We start from the raw sequence: 18,815 nt of genomic DNA, 5'->3' as shown, positions 1-18,815 counted from the left end.
ATTTAATACGTCAACTGTGGACCCATTTAAGAGATGGAGTATTCACAGGTATTCTGACCAATCTATCTGCTCAGTAGTCCATTAGTTTAGACAACATTTTAAAAGCCTTGGTTCAAGAGTCAAAACAGGTAACAAAAGCCAGAGCCTCCCTCAGAGAGCCGGCTAGAGTTGGTCACTGGAAGACCAGAAAGAATTAGTTTTGTATCTAGTGGGTAGGACAGACTACCCAGGCTCTCTGTGTAGCTCCATCACTGACAGCCATGGAAACATGTACAAAGTTACTTAACATTTTAAAAAACTGCAGCTGGCCCTGGTTTGAAAAAGATGACCAGAACCTCACCATGAGTCTACTCTTCTAACTAAATCAAGAGCAATGCCACCGCAGCTTTCACACCTCACAACAGAGAAAATGAGGCCAGAGTGAGACACTGAATTGCTTAATGTTATGTACATGTTCCTAAACTTCCAAAATATATTGTTTCCTGTGATTTTGCCTCTTTACAGCAAACCAAGAGCTGCACTACACCTACTCTTTTTAAAACCCCAAAGTCTAAACCACAGTCACAACACTGGACTAACACATGATTTTGCAAGCTTTTAGAAGACAAATTATCCTTGAGAAAATGCTTGACTAGTGATGTTGTCTTTTTCTCATATCCAACAGTGGTGTAGAATGTACAGGCCATCCCTAAGGCACACAAAAATCACAAGGAGCAGCACCACAACTGGGGCTGCAGCCCAGGCATGACAAGTACAACTCTCACTAGTGCTGGACTGCTTACATGGAACATTGAAGGAAGGCAGTGTGGGAACTGTAGGGAACATAGTAATACAACTGGTACTTAGCATGTTTGAGTTTCTCACTCTTGCATGTATTTTAGCTTCTGCAAGGTACAGCTGCCTTTCCATGAGAGTCATGAACACACCCAGTACATTAAATGGCTACTACACGTGATGCCTGTGGCTGACCTTGAAACTTTAGCCAGACCTCTCAAATCCCGCATAGTATCCTGTGCAGTTCAGCAATACCTTTCAGTACAATCCTTTTTGGATGGCTATGGCACTAGGGTGCAGTGGAAGAGTTAGTATCTCAATTTGCAGTGTTCCTGAATTTTTATTTGTATATTTTAACTCCAACAAGGATTTCAGAACTCTTAATTGTGGGTGCTGCGCAGTGCAACCACCTTGAAAGCTTCCTGTGCTAACATCCTTGAAAAGACAAATGTAAGCATTGTGAAGAACTCAAGATAGGCACATATGTATTTACATGTCCCACTAACAAATGCCCTTAAAGCACTTACCTTCCTGAGGTCTGCTGAACTGCGGTGGAATGTGCCATATATCTTAAAAGGCACCACCGAAATTCTGCAGAAGTCTAGGAGACTGGGTGGAGAAAATGCTATAATAAATCCTTTGAACAAGTTGGATTGATTCAATCATTCAACAGCTGCATTGCAACTGCCCAGAGAGCACAAGTTTCTGGCACTGCCATTCTGAATTCTTGCCAGCATACACTAGTTAGATATCTGCAGCATTATCTTGGCTAACAGCTTTAAAAGAGATCCTCCAGTCAGCCAGAATCCATAAAAAACTCATTTCCATGCTACCAATCACAGAGCAACTTCAACTGCTGTAAAGACAAAACTCAAATTTAATCAAAAATCTATTTATCTTTCTACAGAGTCATGAATATTTCTTTGGCTCTTATCACTAATTATTCAATATAGATGTGTCAAGAGCAACATTCCCTGTCTCTTCCCCTAGGCCACCTCCTCATCATTCTGCTACATCTCTGTGCAGCAAAAGCCCCAGTCTGCCCTTGATAACAAATAAATATATCGTTCAGCAAGATCAAGAAACAGTTGCTGCCTGCAAGTACCGCTGCAAAAAAAGCAGCGATGTTGGCAGTGTTTATTTCCAGGGTGATGTGGATTTTCCAAGGCTAGCCTGCCTGGGGCAGGAAGGGCTCTTGAATGGTTATTCACAGCTGTGACTCTAGGACACAATAATCTTAAGGATCTTAGGGGACCTTAGAGCATTTACGTGGCATTTAACCCAGAGGAAATAAGAGAGCAACGGTGAAATCCAGGACAGCTCTGGACAGTTAAGCCAGGCATTCAGAAAGAAATGTATATATCCTTGATGTATCTTTTCTGAATTTCATCTGAGAAACTAGAATAGTTCTTGATCTGTGCACATCAAGATATTGTGCAGCTGCAGTAGATCTGAGACAACCAGGGTCACATCTTCAGTGCAGATGTGATGTGCCTGTGAGTTACAGGTGTTTTTATGTAGGTAAGAGAGACATGCACCATGCACACACAAATCCATTGGGCACATATGGTTTATCTGGGAACACACAGTAACTGCTCTGCCAGAGAAGTGGTTGGTTGATCAAGAAGGGCAGGAAAAGCTTTGTGATCCTACTTCACAGTGTGACAAAACATGTGTTATACTGCCTGATGGGTTCCCAAGTCCCAGTAAAGATGAGTGTCCATGCCTCAGTCCTTTGGTCTCATGCCTTAAGATGGTACTATTTGGGGAGGAAGAAGAGCTTCTCTGAGTCCCATTTTTTAGGCCTCACAGACAGAGACAGAGTTTCTGCAGAGAGGAAGGAACAAGAAGTCTCCTTTCCACTGTTTTTCTTATGCATGAAGTTACCTTGACATAGGATGTTGTACAGCTGCAGAGAAATCCTCACAGATCTGGCTGGTTTTGCTGTTGCTCGATCCTAGAGCCCTTCTTTCCCCTCTCTTAATCACTCTCTCCAAGCTGGCTTTCAGATGCAGGCGTTACTCACTAAAGCAAAAGGCTGCCTCTGCTTTCCCCCACATGCTGGGTAGCAAAGGGCTGAGATGAAGGGGAAGACCAGAGGAGTAGCAAAATAGATAAAGGGAATTCAGGAGAAGGACACTGGCATTCTGAGTAGAGAAAGTGACAGCCACAGATCACAGAGAAAAGATGGGGAGAGACTAACCAAAGGTGCCAGCAGCAGTAGGTAGTTAAGGCTGCAGTGAAGGCAGGAGCTGTAGGTAAGGCTGTAATTAAGGTAGTAGGTGTAGTTCAGGTTGAGTGAGGAAACTCAGCATCTAGCCCTCAGCCATCTTACAGCTGTTTACTCCTCAAGAGCAATTACATTTTTGGGGAATCTGCAAATCAGTTCATTAATTATCAGTTCAAATTTTTAAATCTTGGAACCTTTAAGAGATCATAATTTTAAAAATTAACCAGACCTTTGTATTAAAAGGGCACAAAGATCGCCAAATTAAGTATCCAAAAGTTAAGAACTGGCAAAAAAAAAGGTTGAAAATGTTATACTGTTCTCTTCAGGTACGTCAGGTGGATGTGTTGTTGTGCCCAATGCCTCTTTTCTACTTGTGACTGCATTGGGAAGTCTGTAGCAACGTGAGGGAACTTTAATGTCAATATGGACAAGCTTGCATGCACGCAGCTGACCGACATATGGGAGACTCAAACTCTCTGTTCCCGCCAGAAAATTCTTCTGGGGAAAAAAATGAACAGGTGCCTTACACCGAGATGCTCACAGGTACTTATGAGTTGCATGTTCCCCAGTTTTCAGAATCACAGTGCTACACATCCAAAGCTTGATTTGCAGCATTTTTAAGCATGTGGAGCAGCAGCTGCCATTGGTAGGCACCGTGCTCTCCAAGTAAAGGACTGTTATCAAGCACCAAGTATCCTGATGTATTGGGACCCAGAGCATCCAACTGTACACCCAAAGACAATTTTGAGTTTCATTTTGCAGAATTCTGTGTCCTCATATAAATGGAGATAACCAGATCAATGTGGCAAACATAATATGAAAACAGTATAATTAATATTTGCAATCCTAACACACAGTGATGAAATCCTACCTAGCATTCATAGCAAGGCTTGAATGCAGTGAGCAGAAGTTATAAATGGATCCATAAAATGAACGATGAGGAAAACCCAAACATTAAATAGCTGTTTACTCACAAAAATACGCCATCCAATCATCAAATGAGGCAAAGATTTGTTGAAAAAAACCTGTACAAGCTCGTACTTAATGGGCATATTCTAATGTGCACAGGCTAAGTAAATGTTACACTGCCAATCCAAAGAAAAGCACATCTTAAGTTCTCAGGGGTTGATTTTGCAGAATCTAAGCTCTTTTAACATACCTTGTGATGTATTATAGGTGATGCTGGTACCAATGTTTATTAATAAGGTTGTCTGGTATTTCCCTTTATAATCCTCATTTTAAGTTCTTTGTAACTTACTATCAATCTAACAACAATTTTCCTTGCTTTTTGTCTGTCTCAGACTGGTTTCATATATTTGTGTGCATGCATGCTGTGTATGGGCTGAAACAGTTCCACTATCTACTTTAAACTAAATGTTTTTTCATATAAAGAAGAGAAAGAAAAAATTCTAGTATCCTCCACTGCAAAGGGAAAACCTGAGTATTTATTTGCATTCTCTAGAAACTATGTTAGAAAAATACACCATTTCACTAGAAAACTGCAGTTTGCATTTACTAGCAGAAACTCTCTAGAGCATTAGGATCAAAATCCTACATTCATTGGTACCACTCCACAGAGTAATTTTTTTATGTGAAACTATGAGGTGCTGTGGATGGGGTCACCACATGATACCAAACTTTAAAACCAGCTAAGTGCAACACGAATGAAGTATATCTAGGACTGACAGCAACTGACTCAGACAACCAGGTATAGGAAACTAGAGCTGGAACCTAGTAAAAAAGAGGGAAAGAATCTGGGATTTGGGGGCCAAATATGGAGCAGAAATGAATGGGAGAAGTCAGCAAGATTATAGTACAAATCAGGAAGGAGACGGGAATGGAGTGCTGCAAATGGAAGCTCTTGATAAGATGGGGTAAAAAGTACTAATTCTGGCATTTCCAAATTTAAGAGTTTAAATTTGCAACCCTAACAATAACTGGATGTAGGACACTTGCATATGTTTTAGACATATGTACACGTTAATTATAAAGGGGAAAAGTATGTGCAGCATCATGTCATGTAACTAAAATCAGAAATGGTGCTTGGACACTGAGGTGTATCTGCCCTCTGAATTATCTGCTCACCACAGGTCTGCTGATACACGAATGACTTGCTACGATGGAGAACTAAAGCAGAGAAGGGCAATGCATCTCGTCCTAGACCACCGTGAATGCCTTCAGCAGAGACAGAAATCAAGCTCAGATAACCTGGGTCTCAGACCTGAGGTTTAGCCAAAAGGCAGTCACTCTTCTTGCCTAGTGACAATTCAGGATGGATTGGACAACATCTCCCATTCTGAAACACTGCAAGGCAGCACGCCAGGAAGAATCACTGCGAAAGAGACGGGGAGCGTCTCTGCGTGCCACTGCCTGGATGGGTAAAGAGGAAGAAGAGCTGAAGAGATCTAAAATAATAGAAATAGCAGCCTATCACATCTTTCTCTTTCTTCTTTGTCTGCTGCTGGCTGACAGACCCTCCCTGCTTCTGAAGGAATGAAGAGACTCACTGTGTTATCTGGCATTTCAAGGACCATCTCTCTGTAAGCCTGCCTTGCTGTGCAATTTCTGCCATAAGCAGAATTAGTCCTGCAGAGCCTACACACAGCTCCTCTTCCCCTCAAGGGTCTAAATATACTAAAAAACTACAGCTTATTCCTCTGTGCTGTGCATATGCAGGATTTGCACAATACGCATTTCTATAATGGGGATTTGTTACAATCAAGGCCCAACGCGCAGTCTGTCAGTGACAAATTATGTCAGTGAAACAGCAAGTCCATCCTTACCTCCTTCTCCTACACAAACACATGTGGATTGAACTTTTATTGTTTCCTCCAGGTAGTCTGTCAGTGCTGCAGAAAACCATGCAGACCTAAGGAGTAACTCCCAGAAAACACTGAGATATGCAATTACATCATACCTCAGGCTACATGAGGCTACTCTTCATGAGGTCAGTCAAGGCTCTGTGGTAACCTAAAGACTACCCAAACTTTGCACTAAACTTAGCAGTTCACTTGTGATAGCAAAGAATTTTTGACTGCAGTCTCCCCGCTTTGCTGAACTGACAAAGTTAGCTGTACCACACGGCTCAACCCCATCTGAGCCTCCCACTCTGACTGACAGAAATACCTGGAGACTCCTTGCTCATGACTGTCAATGGGAATGTTACAGTTTCATCTCATTATCAGTGTTCACAGTACAGATAAAGCCATTCTCGAAATTAACTTATGGGTGCATGGAGGAGCATCTCATTAAAGCTCAGTATCTCAGCCATGATTCACTCTGTTTTGTTCCTTTTCATGCTGGCTTTACCTACCCAACTACATGGGTAGGTAGAACTGTTGCCTCGAAAAGCTCTGAGGCTGGTTACTGTGTGTGCTCCAAGGGAAAGGGAGTCATAACTAGATTACCTTTCTCTGTGAAGAGTGTGGCGTATTGTTACATATTCCTGCCTCCCTTCCTCCCTTCGCCCCCCAAACCAGAGAGATCACAAGACACCAGTATCAGCCATGCTGGGCTGCATGCCAGGAGAATTAATGAAGTGGTGTAATAGCTCACATGGAGGCCTAGTGATTGGCAACACACTTAAAATGAAACTGCAAGGTAGGAGATCATAGCGTTGCCGCTGTGTTCTGTTTATTACAAGCACATCTCTTCCGTTCCATTGATTTCTTTATTAGTGGATTTTAAGGCCACAATGTGGGGGCCGGATCTGCTTGAAGAATGGAGGTTTGAATTCCAGCACAGCTTATGGGAAGGAAGCCTCCCTTTGAGACTCCAGATCTGGATGATAGAGCTGGGTGCTAACAAGAACAGGAACCCTACCGAGAGGCTCCCGAGGAGTTTGAAAAATCCTACAGGGCAATTGAGGCTGGGTTGGTTTTTATACTTCCTCTTTTTTTTTCTCATGGAAGGAAGGGGAACAATTTTATTCCCCTTGCTTTGTGTCAGCTGCAGAGAGGACTGCATTTCCTGATCTAGAGGGGAAATTTGAAAGCAGCTCCAAGCAACAGATGTGCAAAATCACAGAATAGTTTGGGTTGGAAGGGATCTTTAGAACTTAACTAGTCCAATGCCCCTGCAATGAGCAGGGATATATTCAACTAGATCAAGTTTCTAAGAGCCCCATCCAATCAGACCTAGAATGTTTCCAGGGATGGGGAATCTACCACCTCTCTGAGAAACATGTTCAGTGCTTTACCACCCTCAGTGTAAAAAACTTCCTCCTTGTATCTAATCCACATTCACCCTTTTTTAGTTTAAAACATTATCTCTTGCCCTATCACAACAGGTCCTGCTTGTGTCCCAAGATCAGACTATAGAGATCTCTCGTCTCCGTCACCGTCCCGACCGACCGCCCCTAACCTACACTTGCTAAAAAGTCTGTCCTCATCTTTTTTACAGTCCCCTTCCAGTACTGAAAGTTTGCAATAAGGTCTACTGGAGCCTTTTCTCTCCAGACTGAATAACCCCAACTCTATCAGTCTGTCCTCATGGGGAAGATGTTACAGCCCTCCAACCATCCTCATGGCCTCCTCTGGGCCCACTATAACAGGTTCATATCCTTCTTATGCTATGGACCCCTCAAAGCTGGATGCAGTGCAGGTCTCACCAGAGCAGAGCAGAGCAGAGCAGAGCAGAGCAGAGCAGAGCAGAAGGGCAGCATCCCCTCCCTCTCCCTGCTGGCCATGCTGCTTTGGATGCAGCCCAGGACACATTTGGCTTTCTGGGCTGCAAGTGCACATTGCTGGTTCATGTCCAGCCTTTCCTCCACCAGTACCCCCAAGCCCTTCTCAGCAGCACTGCTCCAAATCCTTTCATCCCTCAGCCTGTATTGATTATACTGAGTGTCTCCCTACACAAGTACAGGACCTTGTAGCTGACCTTGGCATCACAGCTCCTTGCTTTTCATCTGTGCTGCTAAGAGCTTAGATCTTGACTTGACATGGACAGGAGAGAAGCAGTGGGTCCCAGTTTACTCATCAACCAGCATTCTATCATATCATGAACTTCAAATACTTTTGCTATCCATTATTTATGACTTGGAAAGCAGAGCCATACAGCCTAGGAGTGAGAGGCAGTGGCTGGGCTTTAGAGGGAACCCCGATGGCTCCATGTCTGCCCTGAACTGCCTTGGCCCAGAGAAGAGACCCAAAAAACATGAACTGTAACAAGCTGAGGCAGGGCCTGGGCTGAAGTCATCAGAATCACACAACCAAAGGCCAAGAAGAGTCAGTCTGCATGGGAGGAAGTGGAAATCTGCTGGTACTGTCTGGTTTCTGTGCTTGCCATTAGAACAAATTCAGACACAGCTAAAAGCTGGTGTAGTGGTGCCAGGCTGCAGCAGCTTGATGCAGCTGCTGCCCTTGCTACAGCTCAGTGCCACAGCCCCTGCACAGTCACCACAGCACTGGGAATTGGGGAGCATGGTCCAGTGGTGCCCCAAGGCAACTGAATTCCCATGGAAATGTCTTTAGACTGCCCCTGCAATATTCGTCCAGGCAGGCTCCTTTGTACCTGCATTTATGCCCTGCCTGTCATTGCAAAGGACCCTGCTTCCTCCCTGTCACTCCTGCATGGGAGCTGACAGAAGCAGTGCAGAGCATGAACACCAACAGCTGCATGCAAGCAGACAGCCTAAAGAGGACATGCAAATTCCATTTAAGAACCCCTAGATACATTTATTTTCACACCCCCTAATATTTTTTCAAAGCCTCTTCTTAAAACAGTCAACACTGCTGCTTTCAGTTCCCAAAAATTATATGGTCAGTGAATGCAAACATACCAGTATATGCAGATGAATCCAAACCTGAAAGCCTTGACTTTTATATCTGTATGTGACACCTACAGTGGTCTGCTTTTCACTGTAAAGCACTTAACCCCCTTTCTTTTAGCTTTCTTCTACACTATGTGCATCATGTAAACTTACTGTCTTGCTGGGAAACACCAGTGTTTCCCACCAGCGTAGGTCTCCAGGTCTTCAATGAAACCCTTACTATAGACAACTTCTGTGTCTGGAATCTGTCCTTCATTTTTGTAATATGCTTTGAGACACTCACCCACAACTGGTTTCTAACAAGCTGTCCCCAACCTGCAGCGATGCCATCCCGAAGTCTGCTATCCGGATGTTGTTCTTTTCATCCAGCAGTAGGTTTTCTGGTTTTAAGTCCCTGTGGCTATAAAGAGAGGGTCAAAATGTGAGTTAAATTATCCACAACAGCTTCCCACTACAAACCTTGTTCTTTATCCAGAACAGCATTCAACCTGTTTTACTTTAATTAATTTAATTCGCTTTCCTGTCCCAGGCAGGAGAACACACATATCCAAGATCCAATCCTTGCAGTATTCTAGACCATATCCCAGATGCCCACTCCTGATGAATACAAGGCCTGCAGTGTCCTGACAGGAAAGGAACATCTTCAACTTCCAGTGATACCAACACAACATGAGGGAAATAGCAGGAGGAGAATTTCAGCTTGGATTCAGGGCTGATATACTCTATCACATGACAGCTCCTTGAGGTAGGAGGCAACACCATCAATACGTTCTGTCAACAACAGGAAACAAAATGAGTGATATCCAGAGAAAAAACATTCTTGATGTAAATGCTACTGCAAAAAGCTCCTATTAGGACTTCTTTACATAGGCAGAAGGCTTTGAAATAATTTTGGGTAATTAGCTCTGATGGAGAAATCCCTTCAGCTCAGCAGTGCTTTTAACTGAGGGTGTCAGCAGTAGGAAGGAGAGAGAGGATTCCCTCCTTTGCATTAAAGTTTGATTCTCTTATTATTTGTCAACATGGGAAGAGCCAGGCAGCCACAATCTTCATAGTGGCAACTCCTGCTCCAAATCATATATTGACAAATCTATTAATTTCCACTGTTCACCACCAACACCACTGTGCACCCATGTCTGCTTTTAAGTACTTAGGTGCTTTTGTACAACTATAATATTCACTTGATTTTATACCCAAAGACAAAAATCTTGCACAAAATTTGTGATGATTGTGCTTTTTTTTCCTTTTTATTTGCAACTCTTGGAAAGTCACAGAGATGAGAGAAGCAAGCTCATTTCTTGGTTTTCCTTATGAATAGGCAAAATGACTCTGATTACAAAAGGTCTAAACAGCAGTACCCAAACAGGCAGGACTGCCAGCTTCTGTGGACGGGCAGACCACAAACCTGTGGGAAATGGATGTCCAACAACACTGAGTGTCAGGCAAACAGCACCCACTTGCAAAAACTTGCAACTAAAAGCAGTTACACTGACCAGAAACTGAACTCTGGCAAAATAACTGAACTGGCAAAAGAACCGGGTGTCAGGATAGTCAAGTGGCACCAATCATGGAAGGCAGCCTTATCTTTGTGCCATTTCCTCTTCGCTTTTTAAAACATTCCTCTAACATTCCTCATGCACCCAAGTGCAATTCTAGCCCTACAAAAATGTAAAGGTGGACAGTCTCTTCCCTCTCAGAGCAACATGAGCAGCATGACAAGGTCTTGGAAATTAGAATCCTCTGATTTGAAGAGAAGAGGAACGATCAGTTAGAGACAACTTGTAAATTCCATGTAAAACCAGAGCACATGGTAATAGGATACCTGGGGACTGTAACAATTATTTCCAAAGGAGACTCCCGACAAAACAGCACACATTCAAAGCAGTTACTGGTCATCCACCTCACTGATTTGTTCTCTCTTGCTTTTTAAAATTTAGTCTCCAATCTTGCATAAATATGATGAACCCTTCGTGTTAAAACGGCCTTGTTAACAATGAGAAAGCAAGTCTGTGGATAAGAATTGTGATTCAGATTTGTGCATCTTTTCATTTGAAAATACAAAAGGTGCTTTGCTTTATGAAATCTGTATTTCTCATTGAAATCCAAGGTTTGAGATAATGGAGACTGAAGACTTACTAGCTCTTAATAACCATCAAGATAGTCATAACTAGTTGACAAAAAATGCAGGAGATGAGTGACAAGGAAAGGTTCCAGAGGCAGTGAATGACCAGTTAATGGCCAGGAAAAGAACCCCTGAATGTCATCATCAAGGACAGCAGTCCCAGACAAAGGCAAGATCATCAACACCTGCCAAAGTTTAACACTCCAGCAGTGAAATGGAGTGAAGAGCCCACAGTTCTAAGGCAAGTGAGGAAAGCTGGATGCTAATGAGACAGTATTGTGTGATTTCATCCTTCCTCCAGCAGACATCCTGGACAGTTCTCATCTTACAACTGCTTTCATTAATGGGAAGACCTTATCCAGCTGGGGAGGTGTGCTGCAGTTCCCCTGTCTGAGGATCAGTGCTCAGGGGCAGGTAACAGCCTCTGCAAAGTGAGAGCTGCTTGTTTGATGCTGTGAAACAAGAAACGGCCCCACAGCTCAAGCTGAGTGTGTGTCCTTCTGCTGTGGAGGGTTTTAAGTGGCTATAGCTGTCTTTCGGTCTTGGCAATTGCTCCTGGCTGACAGCTGAACAGATACATGGTATAGAAGTTGAGGGTGCTGCGGCCTGTGACCGTTCCACTGCTTGTGCACTGCATGATATGGTATGATTCATATATGCATTCAGTCTGTAGCAGGCATACTGCTGACACGTGACTTTTGTACGTAAAAATTGAATCCTTTGCTTAACCTAAAATTGTGTAGCTCATTTAGAGAGAAGGAATGACCAAGGTGGAGCATGACCTAAGCACAGAATGTCCACAAGCCTGGATGTGCACTCACAACAAAACATCTTATTTCAGGAACACGGTGCAGCTAAAGGAAATGCAAAAATGCTCCCTGTCCATGACTGAAAGCTTCCAGCCTTGGCAGATCTGCCACAGGCCCCAGCTGGAGCACAACGTACGTGAACCTTGAATCAGCCCCACTCCCAGAGCGCTAGGAGGCAGTGAAAGGGAAGGGACACCACCTTCGAAAATCAGGACAACATTCAATCCTGGAGTCTCCTTCTCCCCATGTCATCCTGTCTTCCCATCAGCTGGGATCCACAACACAGTTTTAGGCCTGGGTTTTTAGGGAGAATCAAGGGGGGAAATGAGGTTCCTGTAAAGTGGCATGTATATCATGGGGTTTTTTTGAGAGCCTCTGCAAGAAAGAGAGGAAAAAGAGGGTACCACCACCCACATTCCAAACATGGAGTAAGCTTCACCTCACTGTGCTGCACAATGCTTTTCCATGGATGATCAGTCTGATGGAGGTCTTTAGGCAGAGGTGCTGACCCAGCTCCCAGTGAGAATTTTGAAAGCCTTAAGTTGGGATCTGGGGATTTGTGGGACTGGGATAGTATGCATGAAAGTAAAACTGGAGTAGCAACAGACCTTAATGTGTTTCTTTTCTTTTCCTCCAGACACTCATCAAAATAAAACCAAGAAAACTTACCAGCTCTTCACTATAGAAATTATCACTTCACTGAGCAGAGAGGAGAATGTTGCATTTATGGCTGCCTGGCCCCCAAAATACAAGAACAGTTTTGATATAGTAGTTTTGTATCTCTCTGTCCCTTCTCCATCCCTTTTTCAAGACAGTCTCTAGTGCCCAGTATGGATGGTTAGCATAGAAATTTCATGGCAGCCTGAGCACGGATTTTGTATTTTGGCAGCACTGCTCTTGGAGATCAGGGTGCCAGTGGGATCAGGCAGTACTTGCACATTCACCCACAAGAGTATTACGTGACCCAGTGAAAATTTTCCTCTAGTTGGAGCATTTCTCTGATATCCATCTTTGGGCCACTTTGAATTTGCTGAGGCAGCATCCTGGGGATAGGAGTCAGGCCAGGAGTTTGCACCAGAGCGGCAGAACCAGCATCGCTGCCACTGGGAAAGAGACTTCCTCTCTGCATTTGCATTTCCCATCTTTCTACTGCCAGCTTTACAAATGCCAAGGGGAAGGGAGAGGAACATATGGGAACAGGGAAGGCTTGTTATAATTTACCTAAGAGCCCAACAGCCCGGACTGCCTAATGCACTCACATTTGAAAAGAATTCTCTTGTGCCAAAATGAAACAAAACAAAACAAAAATCCCACTGTATGTGGTAATTAGTTGGCACTAATGGAACAGTGCAGAGTAAATGCATTTAATTTGGTTCCATTCCAAGCTGATCTCTCTGGCTCTCCATGTCTTATATGACCACATCAACTCCTCTCTCTGCAGGTGAACAAAGGACTCGTTACCCTTTTCTTGTTCTAAAGGCTCTAAAGCTGTAGGGGCTTTATCACACGGCTGCAAAACCAGAAGAGAAGAAAGCAGCTTCTTTTCTGACGAACATGGCAAACTCTCCAACTGAGCCTTGCATATGCTGAGAAGGAATGCAAAAGAGAGATGCAGGACTGCAGAAGTCAATGTAACCCTGATCCATAGGGGCCACAGACTCCCAGAGCTCCTCAACCAAGACAACAGCACAAGAAATCAGCCTCTGGAGCCAGCATCCAGTGGATTTTTGAAGGGAGAGTGTGTGAAAGGGAGCCGTGGAGCAAGCCATGGCAGGGGAAGCACACACTGTCAGACTCTCTGCAACATCCCTCTTTCACAAGTTACAACAAAGGCTTTACAATTTCCTTGCAGCGTAAGATGGATGCAGAGAGAGCTCTGAAAAAATTGTTCCATGGAAATAGGCACCATTGTTGGAGGTGGTGCATGGAAAATGAAAGGCACAGATATGCATTAACATGTTCCAGCTTTCCCATTAACACACTGGCCACGTTTGCTTTCTAGTCACTGCCAGAAACAGTTCCTTTAGTTCCCTCCAGTGCTTTTCCAGTCCATCCTCCTGCTCTGAGAATATCCCTATACCTGTACTGCAGCAATTGCAGAAGCAACACAGTCTGCCTGTCACCCAGGGCTGCCAGAGAATTCTGCTGTAGGGATGGACTCTAGATCTTGGATTCAAAGGAGCTATGTTACCTGGCATGAGATGACAAACGAAGCCATTATTTTAAAGTGATGTTTGAGCTGAAACGTTCATATCAGTTTCTATGACAACTCATTGTAGGTCACAGATTTCTAACCCAAGAAACCTCTTAATTGGAGAGTTGCAGGTCATTTGTACTAATCAAATTGTTGGCTACTTTGCAAATGCTTTTCTCACTGACCCCAAACTCCCAGTAGGGCCAGACCACAGAATAATTGTTCTGCAGTATGCCTCTTAAAATGCTTGATGTGATGCAAATAACTTATCAGTAACAATTAATAGCATGAGAAGCATTATTTTAAATTTCATGAGCAAAAAAAGCCTTTAATGTTATTTTCTCTTGCTTCTGCAAATCAGATCCAAATGTAAGATAAGTTTTATCTACCTACAGAAGATTCTTGGTTTATAGCCATTGTTGCTATGCTCAAATTTAGTAAGCTTTCACAGAATTCTGCACAACAAGTAAACATAATTATAGCTAGGAAAAAGGACAACATCTATAAACATATCAGGAATCCTGGGAAAGGGTTTGTATGCATAAAATGTTGCTTGCTTTTTAACAATTATTTCCATTGATCCATTAAAATATACTGTTTCTCTGGGCCAAGCTCTCCTCAAAGCATATATTCCTGTATTTCAAAGCCAGAACAGCCTGTCAGGTCTGATCACCACTGCTGCACTTCCCAGAAAACGTTACCTGGTTATGCTTACAGTAAGACTATGCCATTTTTGAGTTTCCAGTGGCTTACATAAAGAAGAAAACTTTAGCTGACTTTAGCTGAGCTGGTAACTTTGCCTTTGGCATTGCAGCTGCTGCACTTGATGGGTTTTCTCTGGTTCCCTGTACAAGGGATATCTGAAAATTCCTTACTGTTTTAGTGAGTCTTGAGCACAAAACCGAAACTACTGGATTCAAGTAATGATTGGTGAATATCAGCTTTATTTTCAGGGGAAAAATGTATCCTTCTCACTTCTGATGGTCTGAACGAAAACTTGAAGGCTCAAGTACCAGAAAAAAAACCCCAAACCAGCAACCAATTTTATTAAGTTCCACAATTTCCATACCAGTTTCACATCTGGAGACTTTGAGTCATGATTTCTAAGTGTCCATCTGCTGAAGTCTTCAGCATTTGACAGACCCTCGCTGCAGGACACCCCAGCACAGTGGAAAGGGCAGGGCAGAGCAGGAGTTATGAGGAGGGTGGCACTACATGACAGAACGTGGCACCTGGCATTCTTCAGCTTCCTCTGTTTCTCAGAGACACCCCAGATTTCTCCCTAAAAGCATGCTTCCCTTACTGACAGCGCTCTGCACCTCCTGCCTGCAGGAATATACCACAGATTTTGGCACCACAGCTGTGAAATCTTGAAGCGTTATTTCCTGAGGAGCCTTTCCCTCCCTGCACTGAGGGAAGAACACGAGGCCAAGTCAAACAAAGCTCTTATTCGTTGCCTCAGCCCTCTAAGTCACACACCCCCATGCCTAGGCAGGCACTCACAGACACTCTCCAGCAAGAGCCTTCCTTGGGTGTACTCAAACAAGCACAGCCCCAGGCAATGGAAGGAGAAAGGGCCCTCGTAATTGTCATTTATCAATATTCATAAAGAACCTGCCTTAACCCCTCTTGTGCATGCTCAGGGGGAGGGAAAAAAAAAAAAAAAAAGGAACTCAAAATGAAACGCAACCAAAATAAAAATAAAATGAAATAATAATCTCACTGCTCATTACCGCAGGGGATTTCCTCTCAATGTCACCACTGCCCTGCGCGGTAATTGGCATTATCTGTTATCTCTGAAGCCATAATAAGGTTTGCCAGGGGGCATTTTCTGTAATCACGTTTTTATTTGCCAGCCCCTCAGCCGCAGCCAGCCGAGCGCAGCCGGGCAGGCCGCGCGCGGCGCAGGGCAGGGGCCGCGCGGCGCCAATGGCGGCTCGCGCCGGTGATGTCACGCCCAGCCAATGAGGCGCCCGCCAGCCCGCCCCGCCCGGCGCTGCAGCATTCCCCACAGGCACCGCGAACGGGCTCTTCCCGAGCAAGCCGAGGGCTCGTCGTCTGCCCGCAGACGTGCTCACACATTGATTCCCGCAGAAAATACAGCCGGGCACTGAACCAGCTGAGCGCTGCCCCGCAGTACGGAGGCAGCACGTTCAAAAGGGGCTATTGATTCAGGGCACCCAGCGGAAGTACCCTAAAGGCCCTGAACTTAGGAGAGCAGACACACCCAGTACGAGGTGAACCGCATCTTAGGCAAAGGCCATCTGTTACGTCCAAAGAAAACTTCCCAAGGTCGGATAGACTTCCATCGGTGTCCGGGGAACCTCAGGTCCCTATGCCGTTCCCTGCGCGGCTGCTCAGCGCGTCCGCTCCAGGCACTGCAGCACAGTGCAGAGCCCTCGGAGCACAGGGAAGGGCTGGAAGGAGAAGCGATAATGCTGCATCACCGAGCCAAGTGCTTGGCTTGCCAGCTCAGGCAAGGCAGCGAGGTAGCACAGACCCCACGGGATATCCCTGCGTGGTGCCATTCGTGCCCGTGGGTCCCTGGCGTGGCACGGTGCTCTGTACACACAAAAGTCCTCAGAGGACCCTACAGTGCCTTACCCATAAGCGTTCCCCCACGGCCAACCTGCACCACAAAACCCTGTGAGTGACTGCACCACAGAGTGAAGTACATCAAATATTCCCCCACTGTTTCCAGTAAATAAAACAAGAAGAGAAAGCACATACATTTTTAAAACAACACACAGACTCAAGCCCCACACCTATTCTGCTTCCTTTTCTCAGCTGCTTGTTTGAAAACACCTCTCAGACAGAGGCGATCTCTCCACGCAGTAGCAGCAGAAGCCTTTTACTTATGGGAGGAAGATTGGGGAATCCTTTCTAAATCTTTGACCCAGGAATGCTGGTGTATCAATGTGTTTTGAGCAGTGAATGCTGAATGTGGTTACATACAGCTGTTAAAGTAAGCCACAGGTATTTTGCAGTGTTTTGGGATGTACAGGAAGAAGATGGGACTGTTACATGGGGCTGGGGACACCAGGCTATCAATCTACTCTGCCAGTAGGCTGGAGGCACCCACATTTAGTCATTAACCAAAGCAGAAGCCTTCATTTTTCAATGTGGTCATAACAGGATAACCTGGCTGATGAGATGATTTGTCATTTCACTGCCCCACGACAGGACAAGGTCAGGCTTCATTGCTTAGGAAAGCACATTAAGTTTTACACTCACATATATATTTATGCATGCTCTGATTTTCTGAAAACTGTCCAGAATACAGCACAGAATATAACACACAACACACGAGTCTCAGAGTGACCTGGAGGCAGAGCTTATGATTTACTGCTAACTTACCCAGCACTAGATGCTAGTCAAGTGGGAGTTAGCAAGGAGATGGGATTTACTTTCAAATAAGACTGCTGCCCACAATCCAATATGTTTAACAGAGGAAAATGGATTCCTCGAGAGAGACATGCATCTGCCTAGAAAATTTCACATAGCATTAAACCTGCAGAGGTGCTTGTCTGTCTGTCTGTCTGTCTGACAGCCTCACCACGATCCTCACTCAGTTTATTAAAGTCTCCCAGATCTAGAGGTATCCATAACAAGTCCAAAGCACTAGCATGTATGTGCATATATGTGTGCTTTAGTAGAAACTTCTATCCCAGTGGAGATTCTGATTTCTCTGGAATATTCATTTGGAAGAGTAAACAATTTCTCTTCAGCTGTACTTAAACATTTCTGAGTGTTGTTGGATTGGATCCCTTAAGTACTAAGCCAAGTAGGGAACAGAAACATGTATGTATGCAATCCACCAGTGGTTACACTGCCCAGTGTATGTAAAAAATAACAGCTCTACAACCAACCAAGGATCATGCTGGTTCTAAGAAGGTCATCATCACTCAGTGCAGTTGAATAGCAGGGAGGAAAAATTGTGGAATTCACAGAATAAAACTGCTCAGAGGTCACTGCCAACAGAGAAAACTTAGATCCTCTACTTAGGGCATGCAACCTGCTCTTGGCTTCTCTGGGAACTTCTCTGACTACTGTAACTCTGCCTGTGTCAAGTAGGCATTGTCCTCAGGACCTTCTCACCCAGATCCACCACCTTTGAACTGCCTCTTATAAGAAGAGGCACTCTTCTTATACAGTATCCTTTTCTTAATATATCCTCAAGAAAGGCTCTTCTTTCCCTTTCAATTTATAAGAAATATGATCTCTTACAGATCATTATTTCCTGTTCAAAGGACTCAGAGATGTAGGGGGAGGGGGCTAGATGAGCAAGTTAAATATTTAACATCCATTTTCACTGTGGCCATCTGGTTTGTGAGTTTTCAGCATAGAACTGGGGGTGCAGAAAATCCCTGTATGGCTACTGAGAAGTAACCACACAGTGATTATGCAAATCCAGCTACTGCAGTATCTCTGAGTGGCCCTTGGCTTCCTGGAGTGGGGGATCTATGGCTGGCTGTGGCTTTGGAGAAGCAGCCAGGCAGACATAATGTAAATGTTCTCCCCCAGCCAATCCAAATGCAAGGAGCTGCATTTGTGAGAAATGAGCAGGCAGTTATGGGTCAGTAGCTGTACAGAAACTCTTGTGCTCAGACTGATTGCAACAACTTGATTTCAGTATAATTTAAATTATCTCAACTTGCTGGAGATGAAAGAGAAACTGGTCCAATATAAAATGGCACCTGAAAGCACAGGTTAAACCACACTCCACAGTTAAATAATATGATGGAGTTAGCAAGAAAATTCTTCCCTACTGGAAAGGAAATTAAAAGCAACAGTGACTCAAATGCCCAGAGGGAACTCAGTAAAGGTTGCCAAAAGCCCGCAGGTTTCCAAAACCAGAAGGAAACTATAAAATGACTTCGCTGTATTTGCAGTTGTCCGAAGTTTCTTCAGGG

The 18,815-nt window shown here is 44.2% G+C and overlaps 1 protein-coding gene across 15 annotated transcripts in view; it reads right to left on the bottom strand.

Moving 5' to 3' along the window:
* BRSK2 (BR serine/threonine kinase 2) overlaps positions 1-18,815 on the bottom strand; it is a 311,051-nt gene that overhangs the window by 74,489 nt on the left and 217,747 nt on the right. For all 15 annotated transcript variants that reach the window (XM_048306081.1, XM_048306083.1, XM_048306084.1 and 12 more), the window contains exon 5: positions 9,061-9,177. In XM_048306081.1, coding sequence (XP_048162038.1) covers positions 9,061-9,177 — 117 coding nt within the window. The remainder of the gene's footprint in view (positions 1-9,060; positions 9,178-18,815) is intronic.

Source organism: Corvus hawaiiensis, chromosome 6 (assembly GCF_020740725.1).
Source record: "Corvus hawaiiensis isolate bCorHaw1 chromosome 6, bCorHaw1.pri.cur, whole genome shotgun sequence".
Taxonomy (NCBI): Eukaryota; Metazoa; Chordata; class Aves; order Passeriformes; family Corvidae; genus Corvus; species Corvus hawaiiensis.
Note: the sequence above shows the minus strand (reverse complement) of the source record. Positions and strands in the feature narration are given on the sequence as shown.